The sequence below is a fragment of the Martes martes genome (assembly GCF_963455335.1).
Source record: "Martes martes genome assembly, chromosome: 18".
Taxonomy (NCBI): Eukaryota; Metazoa; Chordata; class Mammalia; order Carnivora; family Mustelidae; genus Martes; species Martes martes.
The window spans coordinates 21,716,896-21,737,884 of record NC_137906.1 but is presented as its reverse complement, the minus strand read 5'-3'; the positions used below and the strand labels follow the sequence as shown (position 1 = coordinate 21,737,884).

Sequence of the window (20,989 nt, the reverse complement as noted above, 5' to 3'; positions counted from 1 at the left end):
CGTATGGGGTAGCGGTTGGGAGGGGCAAGGGAAGGAGGCTTGCTGGGCGCGGAAAAGGCGGGAAAATGGACTGCTCTGGTTAGTAACTGTTCAGCCAGGACGTGGGCTCCCAAGTTTGAGGAATCTTTGCTGGGAAAACTCAGTCTGTCAAATCCCTTCAGGAAGCAGGCCTTTCACAACTGCATGACCTACCCAAGGTCACCTAGCATTTATGTCAAAGCATTCCCATGACCATACCCACCTGATTCTCTCAACTAGTTGGAACTACTGATTTTCTTTCATAGAAGAAAACAAGACAAGGTGGCAGAGCTGCGATTAAAACCAAGTGTTTTCCAAAGGCAAGTCATAATAGAGGACAGAGCTGCAGTAATCCACGCCCTATGCCAGCCTGTATCCCAAACTGAAGAGTCAACAAGGCAAAGTCCCCCAAACCTGTCTACCCTGAAATTCCCACCTCAACCCAATCCCCAGTAAACACCCTGGGCAACACTGAGCAAAAAAGCCTTTTATTTTCCCCCACATTCCAGCTCTCCATTTTTTGGTAACATCTCTTCCAACTTAGAACAAAGTCTGGAGAAGTTGATTCACACCTGAAGAAAAAGAAGATTAAAAACAAGGGTAGAGGGGTGCCTGGGAGGTTCAGTTGGTTAAGCGTCTGCCTTCAGCTCAGGTCATGATCCTGGAGTCCTGGGATCTAGCCCCCCTGTGGGGCTCCCAGCTCAGTGGGGAGTCTGCTTCTCCCTTTGCCTCTGCTTCTCCCCCTACTCATGTGTGCTCTCCCTCCCTCTCTCTCTCTCTCACACATAAATAAATAAAAATCTTAAATGAAAAAACAAACAGGACAGATTAGTGGGCTCTTGGGGGAAGCTCTGGGATGGCTGTAAAGAGTGAGGAAAGGGGTGCCTGGGTGGCTCAGGTCATGGTCCCAGGAGTCCTGGGATGGAGCCCCACATCGGGCTCTCTGCTCTGCAGGGAGCCTGCTTCCCACCACCCCCCCCCACCCCTCTGCCTGCCTCTCTGCCTACTTGTGATCTCTTTCTATCAAATAAATAAATAAAATCTTAAAAAAAAAAAAGAGTGAGGAAGGAGCAAAGGAAGTGGTGACTACAGATGGGTATAAGCACTCATCCCAACTGGGCGGGCCCCTTCAGATCCCCAGGATCCGCTAGGAGCCAGAAAGCCTTCATTTCCCAGTCCACTCAGATCTAAGAAAAGCTATGAGGATTCCACTATCTCCTATCCCAAGTAGATGGAGCCTAGTCCTGAGCAAAATTAGCAATGTGGATCTTTTTTTTTTTTTCTTAAAGATTTTATTTATTTATTTAACAGAGATCACAAGTAGGCAGAGAGGCAGGCAGAGAGAGAGAGAGAGAGGGAAGCAGGCTCCCCACTGAGCAGAGAGCCCAATGCGGGACTCGATCCCAGGACCCTGAGATCATGACCCGAGCCGAAGGCAGCGGAGAAACCCACTGAGCCACTGAGGCGCCTCAGCAATGTGGATCTTGAGCATCCAGTTCCTCTGGCCAGAGCCCTTCCCTGGGCTTGGGCTGTTTCTGCTTCTCCCGTGGCTATCTCCTAGGGTATAGCAGCTAGTTATTGAAGCTGAGAACAGTTTAAGAGCTGGGTGTACAACAGATAACTCTCAAATTATATGACCTCCACCTGACAGAGTGAGACCTTTTTATAGAAATATTCTTTCCTTAATGAGCTGATACATGGACTAGTTAGCCAAAATGTTCCCCACCCACTGCCACCTATGTTAGGTGTGTTCCTCCAAAGACTGTTGGTAAACTCAACTTTTTCTAAATGCAATGAAGGCTGATGGAAAAGAGAAAGTGTATGTAAAACGCTTGGGTACATACTTTGTGCCTAGTAGATGGGCATCATCAATCCTTTTATGATATTCAAGGTGAGTTTTACAAAGATTTGCATCATAAAACTGGGTATCAGGATTTCAGGACAAAAGCAAAATAAACTGGGGATATGGACATTAGGGAGTGTATGTGCTATGGTGAGTGCTGTGAAATGTATAAACCTGTTGATTCACAGACCTGTACCCCTGGGGATAAGAATACATTGTACGTTTATTAAAAAACTTAAAAATTAATTTAAAAAAAAGCAAAATAAACAGAATTCATATCCAGGATGCATCATCAGATCTGAATCCTGTTAACTCACCACTGTTGCCAGAAAGCTTGGATGTGAACTACAGCTATGGATGAATCTCAAAATCAGAATGTTAACCGAAAGAAGGTGGTCACAAAAGAATATAGGTCCATCTACATGAAGTTCAAAAATAAGTAAAACCATATTGTTTATGAATGACCCTATCTCAGATATATTTGCCACGTCCACCCCATCCCCTATCCCCACAGGACTGGGGCAAAGAACCTTACCTGAGAACAAGACGGGAACTAGGCCAGCGCCCTCAGAGCCGGGTTCTAGACCAGTGGGACTCCCGGCGCGGGTGGAAGCACACAGCAGTGAGACAGCAGAGAAGGCCACAGAAGAGAAGCAGGAAGGAGCCCAAAACAAGCAGTCTGGAGCCACACAGAGCCAGCTCCTCCTAAGGATGGGCAAAGGGACGGCAGGAGGAATGAATGCGAGGGAAGGAGGGGGGAGAATCTTCTCCTGGGAAGACATTTTATCCCCGGGGCCAAGAGCTATAGAGAAAAGCCCCCGTGGGGGGAGAGGGCTCTCTATATCCAAGGAGCAACCAAAGGGAAAACGGAATTTCCATAAAAGCTAATTGTCTCAATGGTCTATGAACTGCTTTCTCACCCAACCATGGAAGCGAGCCCCTCTAATGTCTCCATGAGATAGGAAAGTTCACTACTGCCATTTTAAATATGCTCGAGCAGGGCCAGGTCTGGAAACCAGTACTTTCTCTGGTTTAAGCTCCCGAGTGGTGTTCCTCGCCGGGGTCTTTGCACATGTGAGGGAAAAGCACGCAGCAGCCTAACTGGTCTGTCTCTTCTGCTCAGTTGGTCCCTCTCACCCAGCATCAGTGGCCCCCATGGCTTGCAGTATTATGTCATAGCGTTTTAGCCTCAAGTTAAGGAGCCTCACAATCAGGCCCCTGCCTCTCTCCTGTCTCTTCTCCTCAGTCTTTCCTAAGCCCCTCCTCATGGAGTGCCCTCGAAGGCCAGACACTTTTCAATCTCTAGGCCTGTGCTCATGCTGGTCCTTTGGCCTGGAGTTTATGTCCCTTCTCCAGAATCCCCTCTATTGCATTCTCTGCCCACATCTTCCTCCTCCTCCAGGGGTCACCCTGAAAGGGCAGACAAAGCCTGGGACTGCAGTCAGAAGGCACAGGTTGTAATCCTGGGTCTGCCACTTAACCAGCTATGTGGCCTTGGGCAATTCACTCCCTCTCTCTAAGCCTGATTCCTCATCTGTAAAATGGGATAATAACAGCTACCTCAAAAGGCTGTTTTAAGATCAAATGAGATAATGAACCTGAAAGCACTTTGTACATTATAAACTACTGTACACAATTCTCTTTCTTAAATGCCACCTTCTCTGTGAAGCACTCTCCATAAATGTTCAAGTTAGGGTTAATTGCTCCTTACTCTGTGTTTGAATAACATCTCTATGATAGCGATTAGCCCATTCAGCCTCTCATTACAGCTTCTGCATTCCTTTAAGGTGGAGATCATATTTTATTCTGTTTAAAGACAATCGTTAATAGTAATAGCTCTCACTCATCCAATCTCATCCAGGCGTTGTACTGGGCACCTGACATTCATTCTCATTCATCTTTATTTGTTGGCATCGGGAGATAGTATCATGTTTTCCATTTTACAGAGGAGGAAGCTGAGGCTCAGAGAGGCTCAGATGCTCGCTCAAGGTCACACAGCCTCTGGGGCAAAATTATAGAGCCTCTGCCTTTTCTATTAGGTAAAACTGCCCCCAGTGGCCTTCAAGGCAGAGCGTTCAGCTGGCAGTGTATGAAATCCCCAAAACCTGAGGCTCTTACCGAGGTGAGCAGCTTGGTGAGCACAAGGCCTTCGTGGCTCCAGACCCTGACACACTCCTCAGTCGTCATCCTAAAACTCAAGGTGGCATTTCCCGTTCCCTCCTCTGAGCAGGAGAGAGGTGGCTGGCTGGAGGGCAGGATTTCTGAAGCAGCACTAAAATACAGGCACGTTCCTGGGGTCCTTTCTGTGGTCACTCTGGCAGTAATGAGGACCTGCTCTTCCGCAGAAGATCCTGTGAGAGGCACAGGAGAGGCAGTTGGAAGAAGACAGAGGGTGGGGTGGAAGCCATTCATCTTCAGACTTCCATTCATTTCTAAGGCTTCCTTCAGGACCAGCTGTTTTGGCATTCAGTCTATTCAATAAAGTACTCTGTACACTATCACTGTGTCAATAAGAAATAACAATAACTATGTATCCATATAAACAAAAAATTAAGTTTGCTTACAACCAATAAAACAACCATGCCAGTACTCACAAAGTTGCAGTGAAACTGCGGCAGATACACATTGCCAATGTCAGTCTATATAATGGAGTCTGTCCCTTTTAAGAAAGCAGTTTCCTAGTAGGTACCAAAATCCATGAAAAGGTTCACATCCCATTTCAAATTAGCAGGGAAAGGATGGTCTATTTAGTCAATGCCCTTGGGACAATTTCCATTTGGGGGAAAAAAAAAGTCAGACTCATCTCACACTATAAAATAAAGTCCAGATGTGCTAGAGACCCATACAAACAAAGTAAACAAAATAAAACCCAAAGAAAATTCAGAAGAATATTTTCTAAGTTTACAGTGGGGAAGGCCTTCCTAAAAAAGACACAAGACCTACAAGCCTGAGTAAAGAATGAGAGCAATAAACTTAACATTGTAACAGTTGAAGGCTTCTCAAAGATGAAAGGTAATTAAGAAAAAAAAAAAAGTAACAGAATGGATAAAAATACCTATCCATTTTTTGTAAAGATTTATTTATTGGGGGGGCGCCTGGGTGGCTCAATGGGTTAAGCCTCTGCCTTCGGCTTGGGTCATGATCTTGGAGTCCTGGGATCGAGCCCCACATTGGGCTCTCTGCTCGGTGGGGAGCCTGCTTCCCCACCCCACCCCCCACCGCCTCTGCCTGCCTCTCTGCCTACTTGTGATCTCTGTCAAATAAATAAATAAAATCTAAAAAAAAAAAAAGATTTATTTATTGGGGGGTGGGCAGCAGGAAAAACTCTTCAAGCAGACTACCCTCTGAGCAAGGAGCCTATGGGACTTGATCTCATAACCCATGAGATCCTTACCTGAGCTAAAACCAAGAGCTGAATGCTTGACAGACTGAGCCACCCAGATGCCCCAAAATGCCTATATTTAATTGGCAAAAAGGTTTACAATCCAGAATATATAAGGATCTTCTAAAAATCAAAAACATAAAGACAAGCAACTCAAAAGACAAATGAGCAAAGGATATGAACAGAAAATTCATGGAGGCATGAAGATGGCCAATAAATGTTCAAGAAGATAGTCAACCTCACTAACAATCAGAAGAAAGTAAATGAAAACAATCAGGCAACTTCTTTGCTCATTAAATTGGTAAAAATTAAAAAGACTGAAAATAACAAGAATTGCTGGGGCGCCTGGGTGGCTCAGTCATGGTCCCAGGATCCTGGGATCGAGCCCCACATCGGACTCCCTTGCTTAGTGGGGAGCCTGCTTCTTCCTCTGCCTGCTTCTCCCTCTGCTTGTGCTCTCTCTCTGTCAAATAAATTAAAAAAAATTTTAAAAATAAATAAATAAAAAATAATGAGTTGCTGAAGATGTAGGGAAATGGGCACTCTCAGTGAGTGACACCTTTTAGAAGACGATGTGGCTGTATCTATCACAATTTTAAATGGGTACAGACTGTGCCTGAGAAGATGCCCATCAAATTGTGGACACTGGGGGCACCTGGGTGGTTCAGCCATTAGGCCGCTGCCTTCAGCTCAGGTCATGATCCCAGGGTTTTGGGACCGAGCCCCGCATGGGGCTCCTTGCTTGGCAGGAAGCCTGCTTCTCCCTCTCCCACTCCCCCTGCTTGTGTTCCCTCTCTCGCTGTTCACTGTGTCTCTCTATCAAATAAATAAAATCTTAAAAAAAAACAACAACAACTATGGACACTGCAGGAGAGGTGAGACGGATTTTTACGTGTGCTTTTTATACTTTGTGGTCCGAATCCACAACAAAACAAATCTGTCTATTAAAAAAAGGTCCATACCCTTTGACTCAGTAATACCATTTATAGAAACTCATTGTAAGGAAAGGATTCAAAAGAAAGATGCCAAGTATACCAAGATGTTTATTGTGTCACATACACTCACACACACACACACACACACAAAATAGGAAGCGATAAGATGTTTAACACTAGGAAAAGAGTTACAAATGATGGCCCAACCACTTAATGGATCTTTACAGGTCCATTACTGTACATCCATTAAAATAATAATGTTCAGACCAGGCAGAAATTTAAAAAATGATGTCATAAGTGAGAAAAGAGAAATACAAATCAGTGTGTATGTATGTGTGTGTATATATACATCATAATGACTATAAGAAATATACATGCAAACTTTCTAAGAGAACCATCCCCTGTTTCTCTACATTCCCCAGATTGAATTATCCCCCAAGTCTTGTCGACCCACTGTCAACGTCTCTCTCGGATCAGTCCCCTTCTTTCACGGCATTGTCTTAGCTCGGGTGTCCTCATCATCTTTCTATTGTTAACCACCTCCTACCCAGTCTTCCTGCCATTGGACACACTTCTACCAGGCAGTCAGCCAACAGAGTGTGATCTTTTTCAAAGAACAGCAACAAACTCACACTATTTTCCTGACAAAAATTTTGAGTTTGCCCAATGCACTAGATAAAGTTCAGCTACCTGGGCTTGGCACATGAGACCCTCCAGAGAATTCTGTCTGCTTCCTCAAATACATCTCTTGCCACTCATTCAACACTCCTTCCCCTGCAGCACTCGAACTGAACCCCTTGGAGTTCTCAAACGTGCTATTATGGTCCCCGTCGGCATGCCTTTGCAAATGCTTGGAAGAGCACACTCCTAACTCTCCCTCAAGCCTCGGCTCCAGCACTGAATCCTTGGAAAAGCCTCTTCACTAACCCTGTGTGACAGACTCCTGAGTATTCCCACTGTAACCTGTGTGCTCCTTCACACGTTTAAAGGTATTTGCTTCTGTTCATATCTGTATCCTTGCTAGACTTTGTAAGCAGTTCAAAGCGAAGGCCCATGTCTTACATGTCTCTATATTCCCTACGCTTGGTACATAGTAGGCGCTCAATAATTATTGCTTAGATGATGCAGTCATATTTTTTATTTTCTTCAGAATAATCTTTGATTGTATTATTCTGTTTCTAACCACCATAAAAAGAACAGGGCTTGTCTGCAGAACCACAACTTGAGAAGCTGATCCTAAAATCCATACGGTAATTAAAGGGATCTGGAATAAGCAAAAGAATTTTTAAAAAGGAGAACAAAGTTGGAGGACTCACATTTTCTGATTTGAAACTTAATACAAAGCTGCGGTAATTAAGAGTATGGAGCTACCATAAGGACAGACACATAAATCAGTGGAACAGAACTGAGAGTCCAGAAATAAACCTGTATATACATCCATGGTCAACTGATTTTCAGTAACGGTGCCAAGACTATTCAAAGGAAAGAACTGTCTTTTCAACAAAACATGCTGGGACAACTGGAGAGCCACTTGCGAAAGATCAAAGCTGAACCCTATCCTCACACCATTCACAAAAGTTAACTCAAAATGGATCCTACAGCTAAACGAAGAGTTAAAACTATAAAACTTTAATAGAAAAGATAGGGGTAAATCTTCGTGAGGTTGAGTTAGGCAAAGCTCTGCCTAACCAAGACACTAAAAGCACAAGCAACTAAAAAAAATAAATAAATACTTTGGGGCACCTGGGTGGCTAGTTGGTTAAGTGTCTGCCTTTGGCTCAGGTCATGATCCCCAAATCCTGGGATCCAGCCCCACATTGGGCATGCTGCTCAGCAGGGAGTCTGCTTCTCCTTCTTTTTCTGCCCCCTGGCTCCCCCTGCTTGTACTCTCTTTCTCTCTTGCTCTCAAAAAAAAATCTTAAAAGAAAAAAAAACAACACCATCAACAAAGTGATAAGATAACCCAGAGAATGGGAGAAAATGTGGAAATCATACATCAGATAAGAGACTTGTATCTAGGGGTGCCTGGGTGGCTCAGTAGGTTAAAGCCTCTGCCTTTGGCTCAGGTCATGGTCCCAGGGTCCTGGGATGGAGCCCCTCATCGGGCTCTCTGCTCAGGAGGGAGCCTGCTTCCCCCTCTCTCTTTGCCTGCCTCTCTGCCTACTTGTGATCTCTGTCTGTCAAATAAACACATAGTATCTTAAAAAAAAAAAAAAGAGAGATTTGTGTCTAGGAAAACAAACAACTCTAACAACTCAATAATTAAAAGGCAAATTATCCAATTTTTTTTAAAAGGCAAAAGTCTGAATATACATTTCTTCAAAGAGGATAGACAAATGACCAAGAAACCATAAAAAAAAATGCTCAGTATCATTAGCCATGCCAATCAGAACCACAGTGAGATACTACTTCCCAATGACTAGGATGGCTAGAATTAAAAAAAGATAATAACAAGTGTTGGTAAGGACATGGAGAAACTGGAATTCACACACTGCTGGGGAGAAACACAAAATGGTACAGCTACTTTGGAAAACAGTCTGGCAGCTGCTCAAAAGATTAAACACAGAGTTATAATATGACTCAGGAATTCCACTTCTTGGTATTTTATTTCCCCCAGGAGAAATAAAAATGTACGATCACACAGAATCTTGTATGCGAATGTTGACAGCAGCATTGTTTGTAATAGTCAAAAAGTAAAAACAATTCAAATGTCAAACAACTGATGAATGGATAAATAAGATGTAGAGTATCCATCCAATGGATGTTATTCAGCAACAGAAACACAAAATACGGATGTGTGCTATGACACGGATGGACCCTGGAAACATACTGATTGAAAGAAGCCAGTCACAAAACAGCACACATTGTATGAAATGTTCCGAATGAGCAAATCCACAGAAAAAGACAAGTTAGTAGTTGCCTGGGTCTGGGAAGCCAGGAGGAAAAGGGGAGCCATGGGTACAGGATCTCTTTTCAGGGAATGAAATGCTCTAAAATTGATCGTGGTGATAGTTGCACACTTCTGTGACGATACGAAAAGCCATTGAATTGTACCTTTTAAACGTGTGAATTTTATGTTATATGATCCTATCTCAATACAGCGGATGTATATATATTTACCAAATAAAAAGAACAGGAAAAATTATCTCAAGTCTGTATGTATCAGACACCTTCCTCTACTCTCTTTGACCACACAGATGTACACCTGGACATTAGAGACCTTCCCCTGCATGCCCCCCCACCCCACAAAATTCACAAGAGAATCTTAGAATGATAGCATCAGCAGACAGAGAGTTCCACCTTTCTCTCCTCCCTTTTCATCTCTCCAGATTTCAGACAAGGAGCCTGAGGCCAAATCTCACACAGGAATCCATGGCATCCACTGACACCCCACCCCCCATCATTTTCCCAGAAGACTCTAAGCTCTGTGGGAATGGATGACGTCTAATTTTTTCTGTATCCTCCATCCTCCATAGCACACACAGCTGTGCTAAGAACAGAGCAGGCACTCAATGCACTTGGTTAATTGAACAGGACATGCTTCTTGAACATCCCTGAGGAAAAAGAGGGTGCCTCTAAGAGGAGTAAGCAAGAGGGATAAAGAAGGATGAGAAAGAACATTAAGGTCAAATCTACCCCATCTCATCACACCTCCAAGGATAGACTCAAAGAGCCTCAGAGCTGGAAGGGAAAAGAGAAAACACCTACAGGGAACCCACAGAGTATCACTGTAGTTACTGAAAGAATGTAGTCCTTACTACAGCAGAAGTGACTAAGGCCTTGGGATATGCCCAAGGTCACCAGGCTGGGGAAGTCAGAGACAGAACCCACCCCTAAGTGTTCTGATGCCCAACCCACAGTCCTCTTTGATCTCACCTTTCAATCCCATGTGACTACCCTGGACCATAGCTTGGAATGTCTGTGTCTTGTTCCTGTCTGGACCATCTCCGAAGTTTAAGGTGGTCAGTAAGCCCACGACCTGAGGCCCATGCCAATTCCCCGTGACTGTCCCATTCACGGGGCACAGGGTCAGCTGGCCAAAAGATCTCAAGAAAGAGACCCAGTCCTGTGTGCAAAAGAAAGGTGGGAGAGAGGTGAGAGATTAGCAGCACGAGCAAGGATGTGTGAAAAGGATGAAGAAGGTACTCACCTGAGGGATGTCAGGGCTGCGCAAGCCAGTGCTGTGGGTGAGGAGGAAGCCGCCAAGGCCCAGGCCCGACAGGCCAAGAAGCAGCAGGATCAAATTGGCACAGACCAGAGGTGGGTGGTGGGCCAGACAGAGATGCAGGTTGTGCCCTGCCTGGCAGCTGCCCATGGGGAGGAGAAGGGTCCGGGCCTCCACGGAGAGCCTGCTGGAGGACAGGAGGGGAGAACTGGACAAGAGCCTGCCAGTCAGAAGGCACTTACCCATTTTATTCAAGGGGAAACTAAAGCACTGAAAAGACAAGGGGCTTGCCCAAGGCCACACGGCCAGCTAGTGGCAGAGCCAGGACAAGAATCTAGAGCTCTCAACTCCAAGTGTTCACCCCTCTGCACCACTTAACAAATGTTTGTTGTATCTGATTTCTGAAGTAATCAAGGCAGAAGCAAAGCAGAGCACACTGTGTTGGAAAGAGGAACCCAAAAGGAGAATTCTCAAGGGGAGAAATTCAGGAAGCCGCTGTTGTGGGGCTAAGGTTTGGCTGAGAAACAGTTCCATCCAATAGCCCAGACAAAGGAAGTGTCTGATGAAAAGAACTTCACTGGGGAGCAAAAACGGTTCTGTCTATATCCTCCTCCGCCACTCACTGGCTATGCGAGAAAAATCAGTTAACCTTTGTGAGTTTAGGGATCAGTGAAAGAACAGCAAATAATAAGGACTAAATGTGACAGATAAAGCAGTTTTGCGTAGTACTCGGCCTTGCAGGAACTCAATAATGTCCATTTCCTTTCTATTTCACTGTGTCATACTGAACTTTAAAACTAGGCCAAGCAAGGCAAAAAATACTGTCGTGGAAACTGAGGTTCGGGGACTTTCACAGAGGAGTGGCAGAGCCAAGCTCTGAAACCCGTCTTCTGCTTCCAGGTAGAGTGCCCCTTCCCAGGCGGGAAGCGACAGGCTGATGAAAAGGAACCCCTGGAAGACGGGATAAACATATGGGGTGGGTGGGGAGAAGGAGGGCTCCAGGGAAATGCAGGTGTCACAAATGCCCAGTCCCTGCCCTGCCTCCCGTCCCGGCACATCTGGAAAGGGGGAGAAAGCACGAAGGCGGAGGGCAAAGCCGGAGTTCAGCCGCAGGTGGTGCCCCTGGGCCTCCCCTCCCCCCCGCAAAGCCCCTCCTGCAGGAACTCAACACCCGCACCATCCCTTCCCGGTCCTGCGGCGTCGGATCCGCCTGCCGCTCCCTCTCACCGCTTGGAGCCGGGCGGAGGCCGGCGCCCCCCGCGACGTCACGCGTGGAGCAGCGAAGGGGCGGGGTCCGTGCTCCCCCCACCCACCGTGGGGATTCGCATGCGCGCTGTCCACGCGGGCAGCAGCCCGGCCCCTCCCAGGCTGGGTGGGGGCGTACCAAGAAGGAACACAGTGAAGGGGCAACGGAGAAGAACGTACTCCGCAGTAGGTGAGTAAAAGGGAGACAAGGCAAAGGAGCTGATTGTGGGGACGTTGTTAGAACTGTAAAGCCTCACTCCGGAGACACTGTGAGGCATTTGGACGAGAATCGCGTAGCAGGCATTGTTCTGTTGCCCGTCCCCCTCCCGCGCCAATCGCACAGCCCAGCCGCGCCCAGGTTCCGGGTATGAATTTGGGGTCCGCCCGGCTGGGGGAGCGGGGTGGGGCGAAATTCCAGCCCTGAGATTCTGGCCTTGCAGACTGTTCGGGCTGCGCTTTTCTCTGCAGGCCCAATGTCTGCACCTCACGCTTGGTCCCCTGGTTTTAGTGAGTCCTTAATGCTTAGGATCCTACAGCTGCCAGACTGCTCAATAAAGGCTATCTCATTTCGTTTCTGTCCAGATTTTAGAGATGAGAACACCAAAGTCCACCTTACCTGAAACAGCAGGACGCATGGAGCCAGGAACCCGGGGTTCAGATCCTAACTTTGTACCTGTCTCTGCACAAGCCATGACCGTGCTCTTTTGGGGAGCTGAGTTTGGTGAAGGGGTTCAACCCACCTACCTCACTGGTTGGATGGGAAGCTTAAGAGACCAAGTGTGGGAAAACATGGGCCCAGTGTGCACTGAGCACTGAACCGCGCTGGGCAAATGCTCTTTCAAACAAAATCTTAGTATTCAATTCTACCGAGTTGCTAAGACAGAGACCGGGTCACTCGTGTTCCACCCGCTTCCCAAACCCTTTCCCATACGGTAAAATAAGATTCAACAAGGGTGCCAGGACCATTCCATGAGGTAAATCTAGTCTCTTCAATAAACGGTATTGGGAACTGGATATTCACATGTGAAAGAATGAAGTTAAACTGTTACTTTACACCACATACAAAAGTTAATTCATAATGCACCAAAGATCTACATGTAAGAGCTGGAAGTATAAAACTCTTGGAAGAAAACAGGAAAGCTTCATGACATTGGATTTGGCAATGATTTCTTGGGTATGACACCCAAAGTACAGACAGAAAAAAAAAAAAAGGTAAGTGGACTACATCAAAATTTAAAATTTCTGTGCATCAAAGGACACAACGGAGTGAAAAGGCAACCCATGAAATGGGAGGAAATATTTGCAAACCACGTATCTGCTAAAGAGTAATAGAATATGTAAAGAATTCTTATGGTGCAACACAACGACAAAAATCCTGGTTGAAAAGTAGGCAAAGGACTTGAAGATATTTCTCCAAAGGCCGATAGGCACACGAAGAGAAACTCAACATTATCATTAGGAAAATGCAAATGAAAACCACAATTAGATACATCTCACAGCTCTTGGGTGGCTACTGTTAAAAAAAAATGAAAAAAGAAAAGAAGTGTTAACAAGGCTGTGGAGAAATTAGAACCCTTTTGCTCTGTGAGTGGGAATTTAACATGGTACAACTGGGGTGCCTGACAGTCCTTAAGCACCTGCCTTCAGCTCAGGTCATGATCCCAGGGACCTGGGATCCAACCCCAGATTGGGCTCCCTGCTCTGCAGGGAAGCCTGCTTCTCCCTCTCCCACTCCCCCTGCTTGTGTTCCCTCTCTTGCTGTGTCTCTCTCTGTCAAATAAGTAAAATCTTTACAAAATTATTTTATTTTAAAAAATGGTACAACCACTAGGGAAAACAGAATGGTGGCTCTTCAAAAAATTAAAAATAGAATTATGAGGGGCACCTGCCTGGCTCAGTCAGTGGAGTGTGTGACTCTTGGTCTTGGGGTTGTGAGTTTGAGTCCCACATTGGGTGTAGAGATTACTTAAAAAAAAAAAAATTTAAGGGGCGCCTAGGTGGCTCAGTGGGTTGGGCCTCTGCCTTCAGCTCGGGTCATGGTCCCAGGGTCCTGGGATCAAGTCCTGCATCCGGCTGTCTGCTCAGCAGGGAGCCTGCTTCCCTTCCTCTCTCTCTGCCTGCTTCTCTGCCTACTTGTGATCTCTGTCTGTCAAATAAATAAATAAAAAATCTTTAAAAAATAAATAAATCTTTAAAAATAAAAAAAAAATAGAATTACCATACTATGCAGCAATTCCACTTTGGGTATATACCCCAAAGAACTGAAAGCAAAATCTCTAAAAATATTTGTATACCCACGTGCATAGCAGCATTCTTCACAAGAGCTAAAAGGTAGAAGCAATCCAAGGGTCCATCAACAGACGAATGGATAGACAAAATATGGATTATACATACAATGAAATATTATTCAGCCTTTAAAAGGAAGGAAGGGGCGCTTGGGTGGCTCAGTGGCTTAAAGCCTCTGCCTTCAGCCCAGGTCACGATCCCAGGAACCTGGGATCGAGCCCCGCATCGGGCTCTCTGCTCAGAGGGGAGCCTGCTTCCACCTCTCTCTCTGCCTGCCTCTCTGCCTGCTTGTGATCTCTGTCTGCCATATAAATAAATAAAATCTTTAAAATAAATAAATAAATAAATAAAGGGAAGAAAATTCTGATACATGCTGTAATATGGATGAAACTTGAAGACATTTTGCTAAGGGAAATAAGCCAGTCACAAAAAGAGAAATACTGTAAGATTCCACTGATACGTGGAATTATAGTAGTCAAAATCATAGAGACTGGGGCACGTGGGTGACTCTGCCTTCGGCTTGGGTCATGATCCCAGGGTGCTGGGATCAAGCCATCGGGCTCCCTGCTCACCGGGGAGTCTGTTTCTCCCTCTGCTCCTCCCCCTTCCCCTGCTCCTGCTCTCTCTCTCTCTCTCATGCTCATGCACATGTGTGCATTCTCTCTCAAATAAAATAAAATCTTAAAAAAAATCATAGAGACAGACAGTAGAATGGTGGTTGCCAGGGGCTGGCGGGGGGTGGAGGGAGAACAGGAATGGGGAGTTGTTATTGTTTAATGGGTACAAAGTCTCAGTTTTGTTTTGTTTTGTTTTTAAACATTTTATTTATTTATTTGAGAGAGAGAGAGAGAGAAAGTGAGAGAGAGCATGAGAGGGGAGAAGGTCAGAGGGAGAAGCAGACTCCATGTGGAGCCGGGGAACCTAATTCGAGACTTGATCCTAGGCCTCCAGGATCATGACCCGAGCCGAAGGCAGTTGCCCAACCAACTGAGCCACCCAGGTGCCCCCAGAGTCTCAGTTTTGCAAGATGAAAAGAATTCTGGAGATGAATGATGGTAATGATTGTACAAAGTGAATGTAATTAACACTACTGAATTTCTACACTTAAAAATGTACATGTAGGGGCACCTGGGTGGCTCAGTGGGTTAAAGCCTCTGCTTTCCGCTCGGGTCATGATCTCAGGGTCCTGGGATCGAGCCCCGCATCGGGCTCTCTGCTCAGCAGGGAGCCTGCTTCCTCCTCTCTCTCTGCCTGCCTCTCTGCCTGCTTGTGATCTCTGTCTGTCAAATAAATAAATAAAATATTTAAAAAAAAATGTACATGTAAAAATGGTTAAGATGGTAAATCTTTATGTTATGTATATTTTGTCACCATTAAAAATAACAATCATTAAAAAAACCTTGGTGTGTATGTGGGGAGAATTTATGACACTGTCCCCTTGAGCATAGTGGCTCATGAATGCCATTGATTGACTTAATTGAAATTCCAAACATAGGAAGTCTTTTCTTCTCAAAGGAAAAATAAGTGTGGCTGACAGAAAATTTTAGAACCTAAGAACTGGAAGGCATTCAGTAACTGAACAAGTTCAACAATAACCACCCCCCACGCCCACTTTATTTTCCAGATGCTAAACTGATGTCTGGAGAGGTTAAGGGATTTGCCCCAAGTCTCCCAACCAGTTAAGCCTGAGCAAGAACAGAACCCAAGTGTCCTAACACTGAATCTAGTCTTTTCCCACCAGATTCTCCTTGCTCAGTCCTGTCAAGAGATCTCTTCTGAAAACCTGCAAAAGTCTCTGCCCAACCAACTCTCAGTCACACCTGGCCCAGTCTGAGCCAGTGAGGTCACCTTTCCCTAGTCTTAGTCTTGTCTCCCCAGCCAGCACCTCAGTTCCTGGAATAGTATGCTCCGCAAGCCCCAGGTCTTTTCATAGTTTTGTTTTGTTTTAAGATTTGATTTAATTATTTGCCAAAGAGAGCACAAGCAAGGGGAGCAGAAGGAACGCAGAGGAAGAAGTAGCCAAAGGGAGAAGCAGGCTCGCCACCGAGCCAGGAGCCCGATGTGGGACTTGATCCCGGGACCCTGGGATCAGGACCTGAGCAGGTACTTAACCTACTGAGCCACCCAGGTGTCCCTCTTTTCATAGTTTGAGCACAGTATTTACTCATTAAGTATTTGTTGTTTAATGTATTGATAACGGCTTCTTACAGGCCAGTTTCCCCTGGAACTTACCAATTTTCAGTTTCATTTTAAGGTTGGAAGCACATCTGCCCATGCTGAATATTTGTGAAATTTAGCTTAAAAGGTAAAAGAAAGTTTATTTGGTTGACAGTTATTTTTTAGTGCCTACTATGGTCCAGGCACAAAATTAATACCCATATAGCAAAAACTTCATCAATGTTTCTACTTAATGACAAGTCTAATTTGGAGGGTAAAAGATAAGGCATGAAAGTGCCCAGTGTAGTGCCGGTACACAATAGGAAGTCAACAAATGTGAGTTTCCCTTCATTATTCTTGTAATGCAGAGTAATTAGACATATTTGGACAGCAGTTCTTGTAAATGACCACAATTGACATTTACTTATGTAGCTCAATGAACAAATTCTACGGACCACTAGAGACTAACTGGTTAGAGCAAGGAATTGCCTGAAGGCTTGGGAATCAGGGTAAATAGATATAAACAAATGTCTTATACAGAAAAAAAAAAAAAGTTGGGGTGGGGAGGAGCACAAGAGGACGCAAAATTGTGCACCGTAATCTGCCCGCTTTATACCAATGTTCTGACTTGGTAATCCACTCATCAAATCCTGAAGGTGGATGTCATTGGAGAAAACATGTCCTAGACAGCTTAAATAATTCAGACAAGGTCACCCAGTAATTGGAGGCAGAAGCTGGCTTATGATTCAAGCTTGACTATAAACAAATGTGAGAATCTGCAAATGTGAGAATCAGAAAGCCAGTTGAGAAGGGAATCACCCACTCTTTTAGAAGGAATGGGGGAAGGGGTTCCTCCATCAATCCATAATGATAGGTTCTTCTAGGTGCTCTCTGGTCCAGATAAAAGCTCTCAGGGATCTGTTTGATTTTTTTTCCTTCTATGCTATTTTTTCTCTATTTTAAAATATTTATATATTTCTATATTATTTCCTTCTATATTATTTTTTCCTTCTATATTATCAAGCTCTAAAGCTCTCTGGAGTCACAGACCCCTGTGAAAATCTGATGAAAGCTATTCATTCAGTCAGATATTCATTCAATAAACATCTCTGAGCTACCAGGCAGTATTCTGGAAGCTGGGAATACAACAGTGGACAAAGTAGTCAAGATCCCTGGCCTCCTGGAAAGTAATCTGCCTATGGAACTTCTCCCTGGAAAAAGGCACTTTTGTCTGAATGTTTATATACAGTTTCAATCAGCCTTCTTGCAGCCTCTTGGAGCCCATCCTTGGAGCCCATCCTTGCACAAGAGCCCCTACATATTTCAGAAGGTTTCTTCAATTGGACTTCAATTTTGTCTTTAGTTTTATATCAAGGCTGCTTGATAAAATTAATCTTTCTCCTTTAAATTCTTGATTTTATCCTGTCTTGTTCATCTATTCAATCAACTCATTCATTCATTCAACAGACATTTGAACACTTGTTTAATGCCAGGTGCTAGGTTAGGCACTAAGGGAAGCCACATTTTCTAACAATGAAAAACCTTAGTGAAAGGGACAGATGCACAAAAAATTATGATAAAATGTCAAATACTATAATAAATGATACATAATATAAAAAATAGCTACTCTCTTCTGAATAACTTCTAAGTGAGTCAAACATTTAACGGCCCTCAAATGTCATCTTATCGATAAACAAAATGAAACCAGCATTAGCCCTACTTTACAGGTGAGAAAACCAAGGCTTAGCAATGTTAGGAAACTTGCCCATGGTTTTCAACTAATCAACAGCTACATGTAATACACACATACAAGTGTGCGCATACACACATTCATACACATACAGATGTTGAGGAAAAAATAGAATATGTTTGCAAACTTGGAATAAGATATCTTCTAACACAAGACATGAATACCGGAAACCGTAAATGAAAAAAATGGATCAACTTAACTATTGGAAATTAAAAGCCTCTACAGTAATCTCTTGGACATCAGCCTTAGTAACATATATATGGATATATCTCCTCAGATAAAGGAAACAAAAACAAAAATAAACGATTGGGACTATGCCAAAATAAAAAACTTTTGCACAGTGAAGGAAACAAACCATTAATGAAACAAACAGGGAGAATGTGAATGGGAGAAAATATTTGTAAACGATGTATCTGATAAGGGGTTAATATCCAAAATATATAAAGGACTTATACAACTCACTACCCCCCAAAATCCAACTTAAAAATGAAGAAAGGACCTGGATAGACATTTTTCTGAAGAAGACGTATTGATGTGTACAACAGATGCACGAAAAGATGCTCAAAATGACTCATTATCAGGGAAATGCAAGTCTAGAGCACGAGGAGATATCACCTCACAGCTGTCAGAAAGGCTAGTATCAAAAAGACAATAAATAGGGGCGTCTGGGTGGCTCAGTGGGTTAAGCCTCTGCCTTCGGCTCAGGTCATGATCCCAGGGTCCTGGGATCCAGCCCCGCATCAGGCTCCTGCTCAGTGGGGAGCCTGCTTCTCCCTGCTTCTCTGCCTGCTTGTGCTCTCTCACCCTGTCAAATAAATAAATAAAATCTTAAAAAAAAAATGTGGAGAAGAGGGAACCCTCATGCACTGTTGGTGGGAATGTAAATTGGTGCAGCCACTGTGGAAAACAGTATGACATTTCCTCAAAAAATTAAAAATAGAAATACTGTACAATCCAGTAATTCTACTAATGGGTATTTAGCCAAAGGAAATGAAAACGCTAGTTCAAAAAGATACATGTAACTCTATGTTTATCAAAGCATTATTCACGTAGCCAAGATATGGAAGCAAGTGTCCATCCATAGATAAATGGGTGGATAAAGGTATAGCATATATATAGAATGGAATATTACTCAGCCTTAAAAAAGAATGAGCTCTTACCATTTGCAACAACATGGATGGACTTAGAGGGTGTTATGCCAAGTAAAATAAGTCAGAGAAAGGGAAATGCCATATGATTTCACTTAAATGTGTAATTAAGAAATCAAAACAAACAAAAACCAGAGTCTTAAATACAGAGACCAAACTGGGAGTTGCCAGAGGGGAAGTGGGTGGGGAGATAGGCAAAGCAGATAAAGGGGATTAAGAGGTACCAAAAAAAAATTATTTTTTTAAGTTTCTATTTGATGAATGATTTCATACAAATGAGAAGTAGGAGAAATTGACTGCAATATGTATTATAGTCAAGGAATTGGTAGTAGCTAATAATGCCCCCCCAGGCGAAATTTACACAAAAATGCACAGATCTTAAGTATGAAATTTCATAAGTTTTGACAAATGTAATGCCCATGTAAACACCCCAATCAAAACATAAAACATTTCCATCACTCCAGGAACTTCCCTCATTCCCCTTTCCAGTCACTCCCCATCTCCTCTGTCCAAAGGAAACCTCTATTCCCATGCTATCATCAAATACTTAATGTTATTTCTTTAAATGTCCAAGTTCCCTTAACTAGATTGTAAGTTCCTTTAAAGGAAGACCTGCCTATCTTTTTTGTTTTTTAAAAAATATTTTATTTATTTATTTAACAGACAGAGATCACAAGTAGGCAGAGAGACAGGCAGAGGGAGAGGGAAGCAGGCTCCCTGCTGAGCAGAGAGCCCGATGTGGGGCTTGATCCCAGGACCCTGGGATCATGACCCAAGCCGAAGGCAGAGGCTTTAACCCACTGGACCACCCAGGCGCCCCAAAACCTGCCTATCTTTTCTGCCCAGTTTTTTGTGTTTTTTTTTTTTTTTTTTTACTGTGATAAAATACAGATTACAGGGCACCTGGGTGGCTCAGTGGGTTAAGCCTCTGCCTTCCGCTCAGGTCATGATCTCGGGGTCCTGGGATCGAGTCCCGCATAGGGCTCTCTGCTTGGCGGGGAGCCTGCTTCCTCCTCTCTCTCTCTGCCTGCTTCTCTGCCTACTTGTGAACTCACTCTGTCAAATAAATAAATAAAATCTTTTTAAAAAATACAGATAACATAAAGTTTGCCATTTTAATCATTTTAAAATGTACAATTTGATAGTATTACATTCATAATGTACAACCATGACCACTATATTTTTCCAAAACTTTTCATCACCCCAAACAGAAATTCTGTAACCATTAAGCAATTACCCATTATCCCCTTGACCCAGACCTCAGGAACCTCTTTTCTACTTTCTATTTCTATGAATTTGTCAGTTCTAGATATTTCATATAAATGGAATCAGACACTATTTATCCTTTTGTGTCTGGCTTATTTCTTTTAGCATAATGTCTTCAAGGTTCATCCATTTTATAGTATCTGTCAGAATTTCTTTTCTTTTTAAGGTTGAATAATATTCCATTGCATATGCACACCACATTTTGTTTATGCATTCATTTGTAGATGGACACAAAGATTGTTTTCAAATTTTGGCTATTGTGAATAATGCTACAATGAACACTGGTGTACAAGCAACCGTTTGAGTCCTTGTTTCCAAATCTTATATGCCTAGAAATGGAATTGCTTGGTCCTATGGGGATCCTATGTTTAACTCTGAGAAGCTGCCAGACTGTTTTCTACAGCGGCCACAGCACATTCCATCCCCACTAGCAACATGCAAGGGCTCCAATATCTCCACATTCTCACCAACACTGATTATTATCTTTTTGATAACAGCCATCCTAGTGCATTGGAAGTGGTGTCTCATTGTTGGTTTATTTGCATTTACTAATGACTAATGGCATTGAGCATTTTTCATGTGCATATTTGTCATTTGTATCTGTTCTTTGAAAAAAAATCGAGTGCTTTGTCCATTTTTGAGTTAGGTTTGTGGTTTTGTGATTTGAGTTGTAGGGGTTCTTTATTCTGTAATTAATCTCATATCAGATATGTGATTTGCAAATATTTCCTCCCATTCTGTCTGTTGTCTTTTCACTCTGCTGATGGTGCCCTTTGATATATGTTTTTCATTCT

General features: G+C 43.7%; 1 protein-coding gene across 6 annotated transcripts; it reads right to left on the bottom strand.

The window, feature by feature from the left end:
- Positions 1-485: 485 nt before the first annotated feature.
- On the bottom strand, positions 486-11,698 carry TMEM219 (transmembrane protein 219). Of its 6 annotated transcripts, XR_013968434.1 has the most exons (7): positions 11,571-11,684; positions 10,329-10,527; positions 10,055-10,244; positions 3,980-4,212; positions 2,397-2,566; positions 2,179-2,279; positions 1,304-1,575 (listed from the first exon to the last, which is right to left on the bottom strand). XR_013968434.1 is itself a non-coding variant. In XM_080830716.1 (6 exons), exons 2-5 carry the CDS (start codon positions 10,491-10,493, stop codon positions 2,429-2,431), a joined length of 726 nt encoding a protein of 241 aa, XP_080686842.1. In that variant the 5' UTR covers positions 10,494-10,530; positions 11,571-11,698; the 3' UTR covers positions 486-590; positions 2,397-2,428. The 6 variants fall into 6 exon arrangements, 5 of the variants coding, with proteins under 5 accessions (XP_080686842.1, XP_080686839.1, XP_080686841.1 ...); XM_080830716.1 differs by lacking the exons at positions 1,304-1,575; positions 2,179-2,279 and adding an exon at positions 486-590 and having other exon boundaries at positions 10,329-10,530; positions 11,571-11,698; XM_080830713.1 differs by lacking the exons at positions 1,304-1,575; positions 2,179-2,279 and adding an exon at positions 486-590.
- Between the last annotated feature and the right edge of the window lie 9,291 nt (positions 11,699-20,989).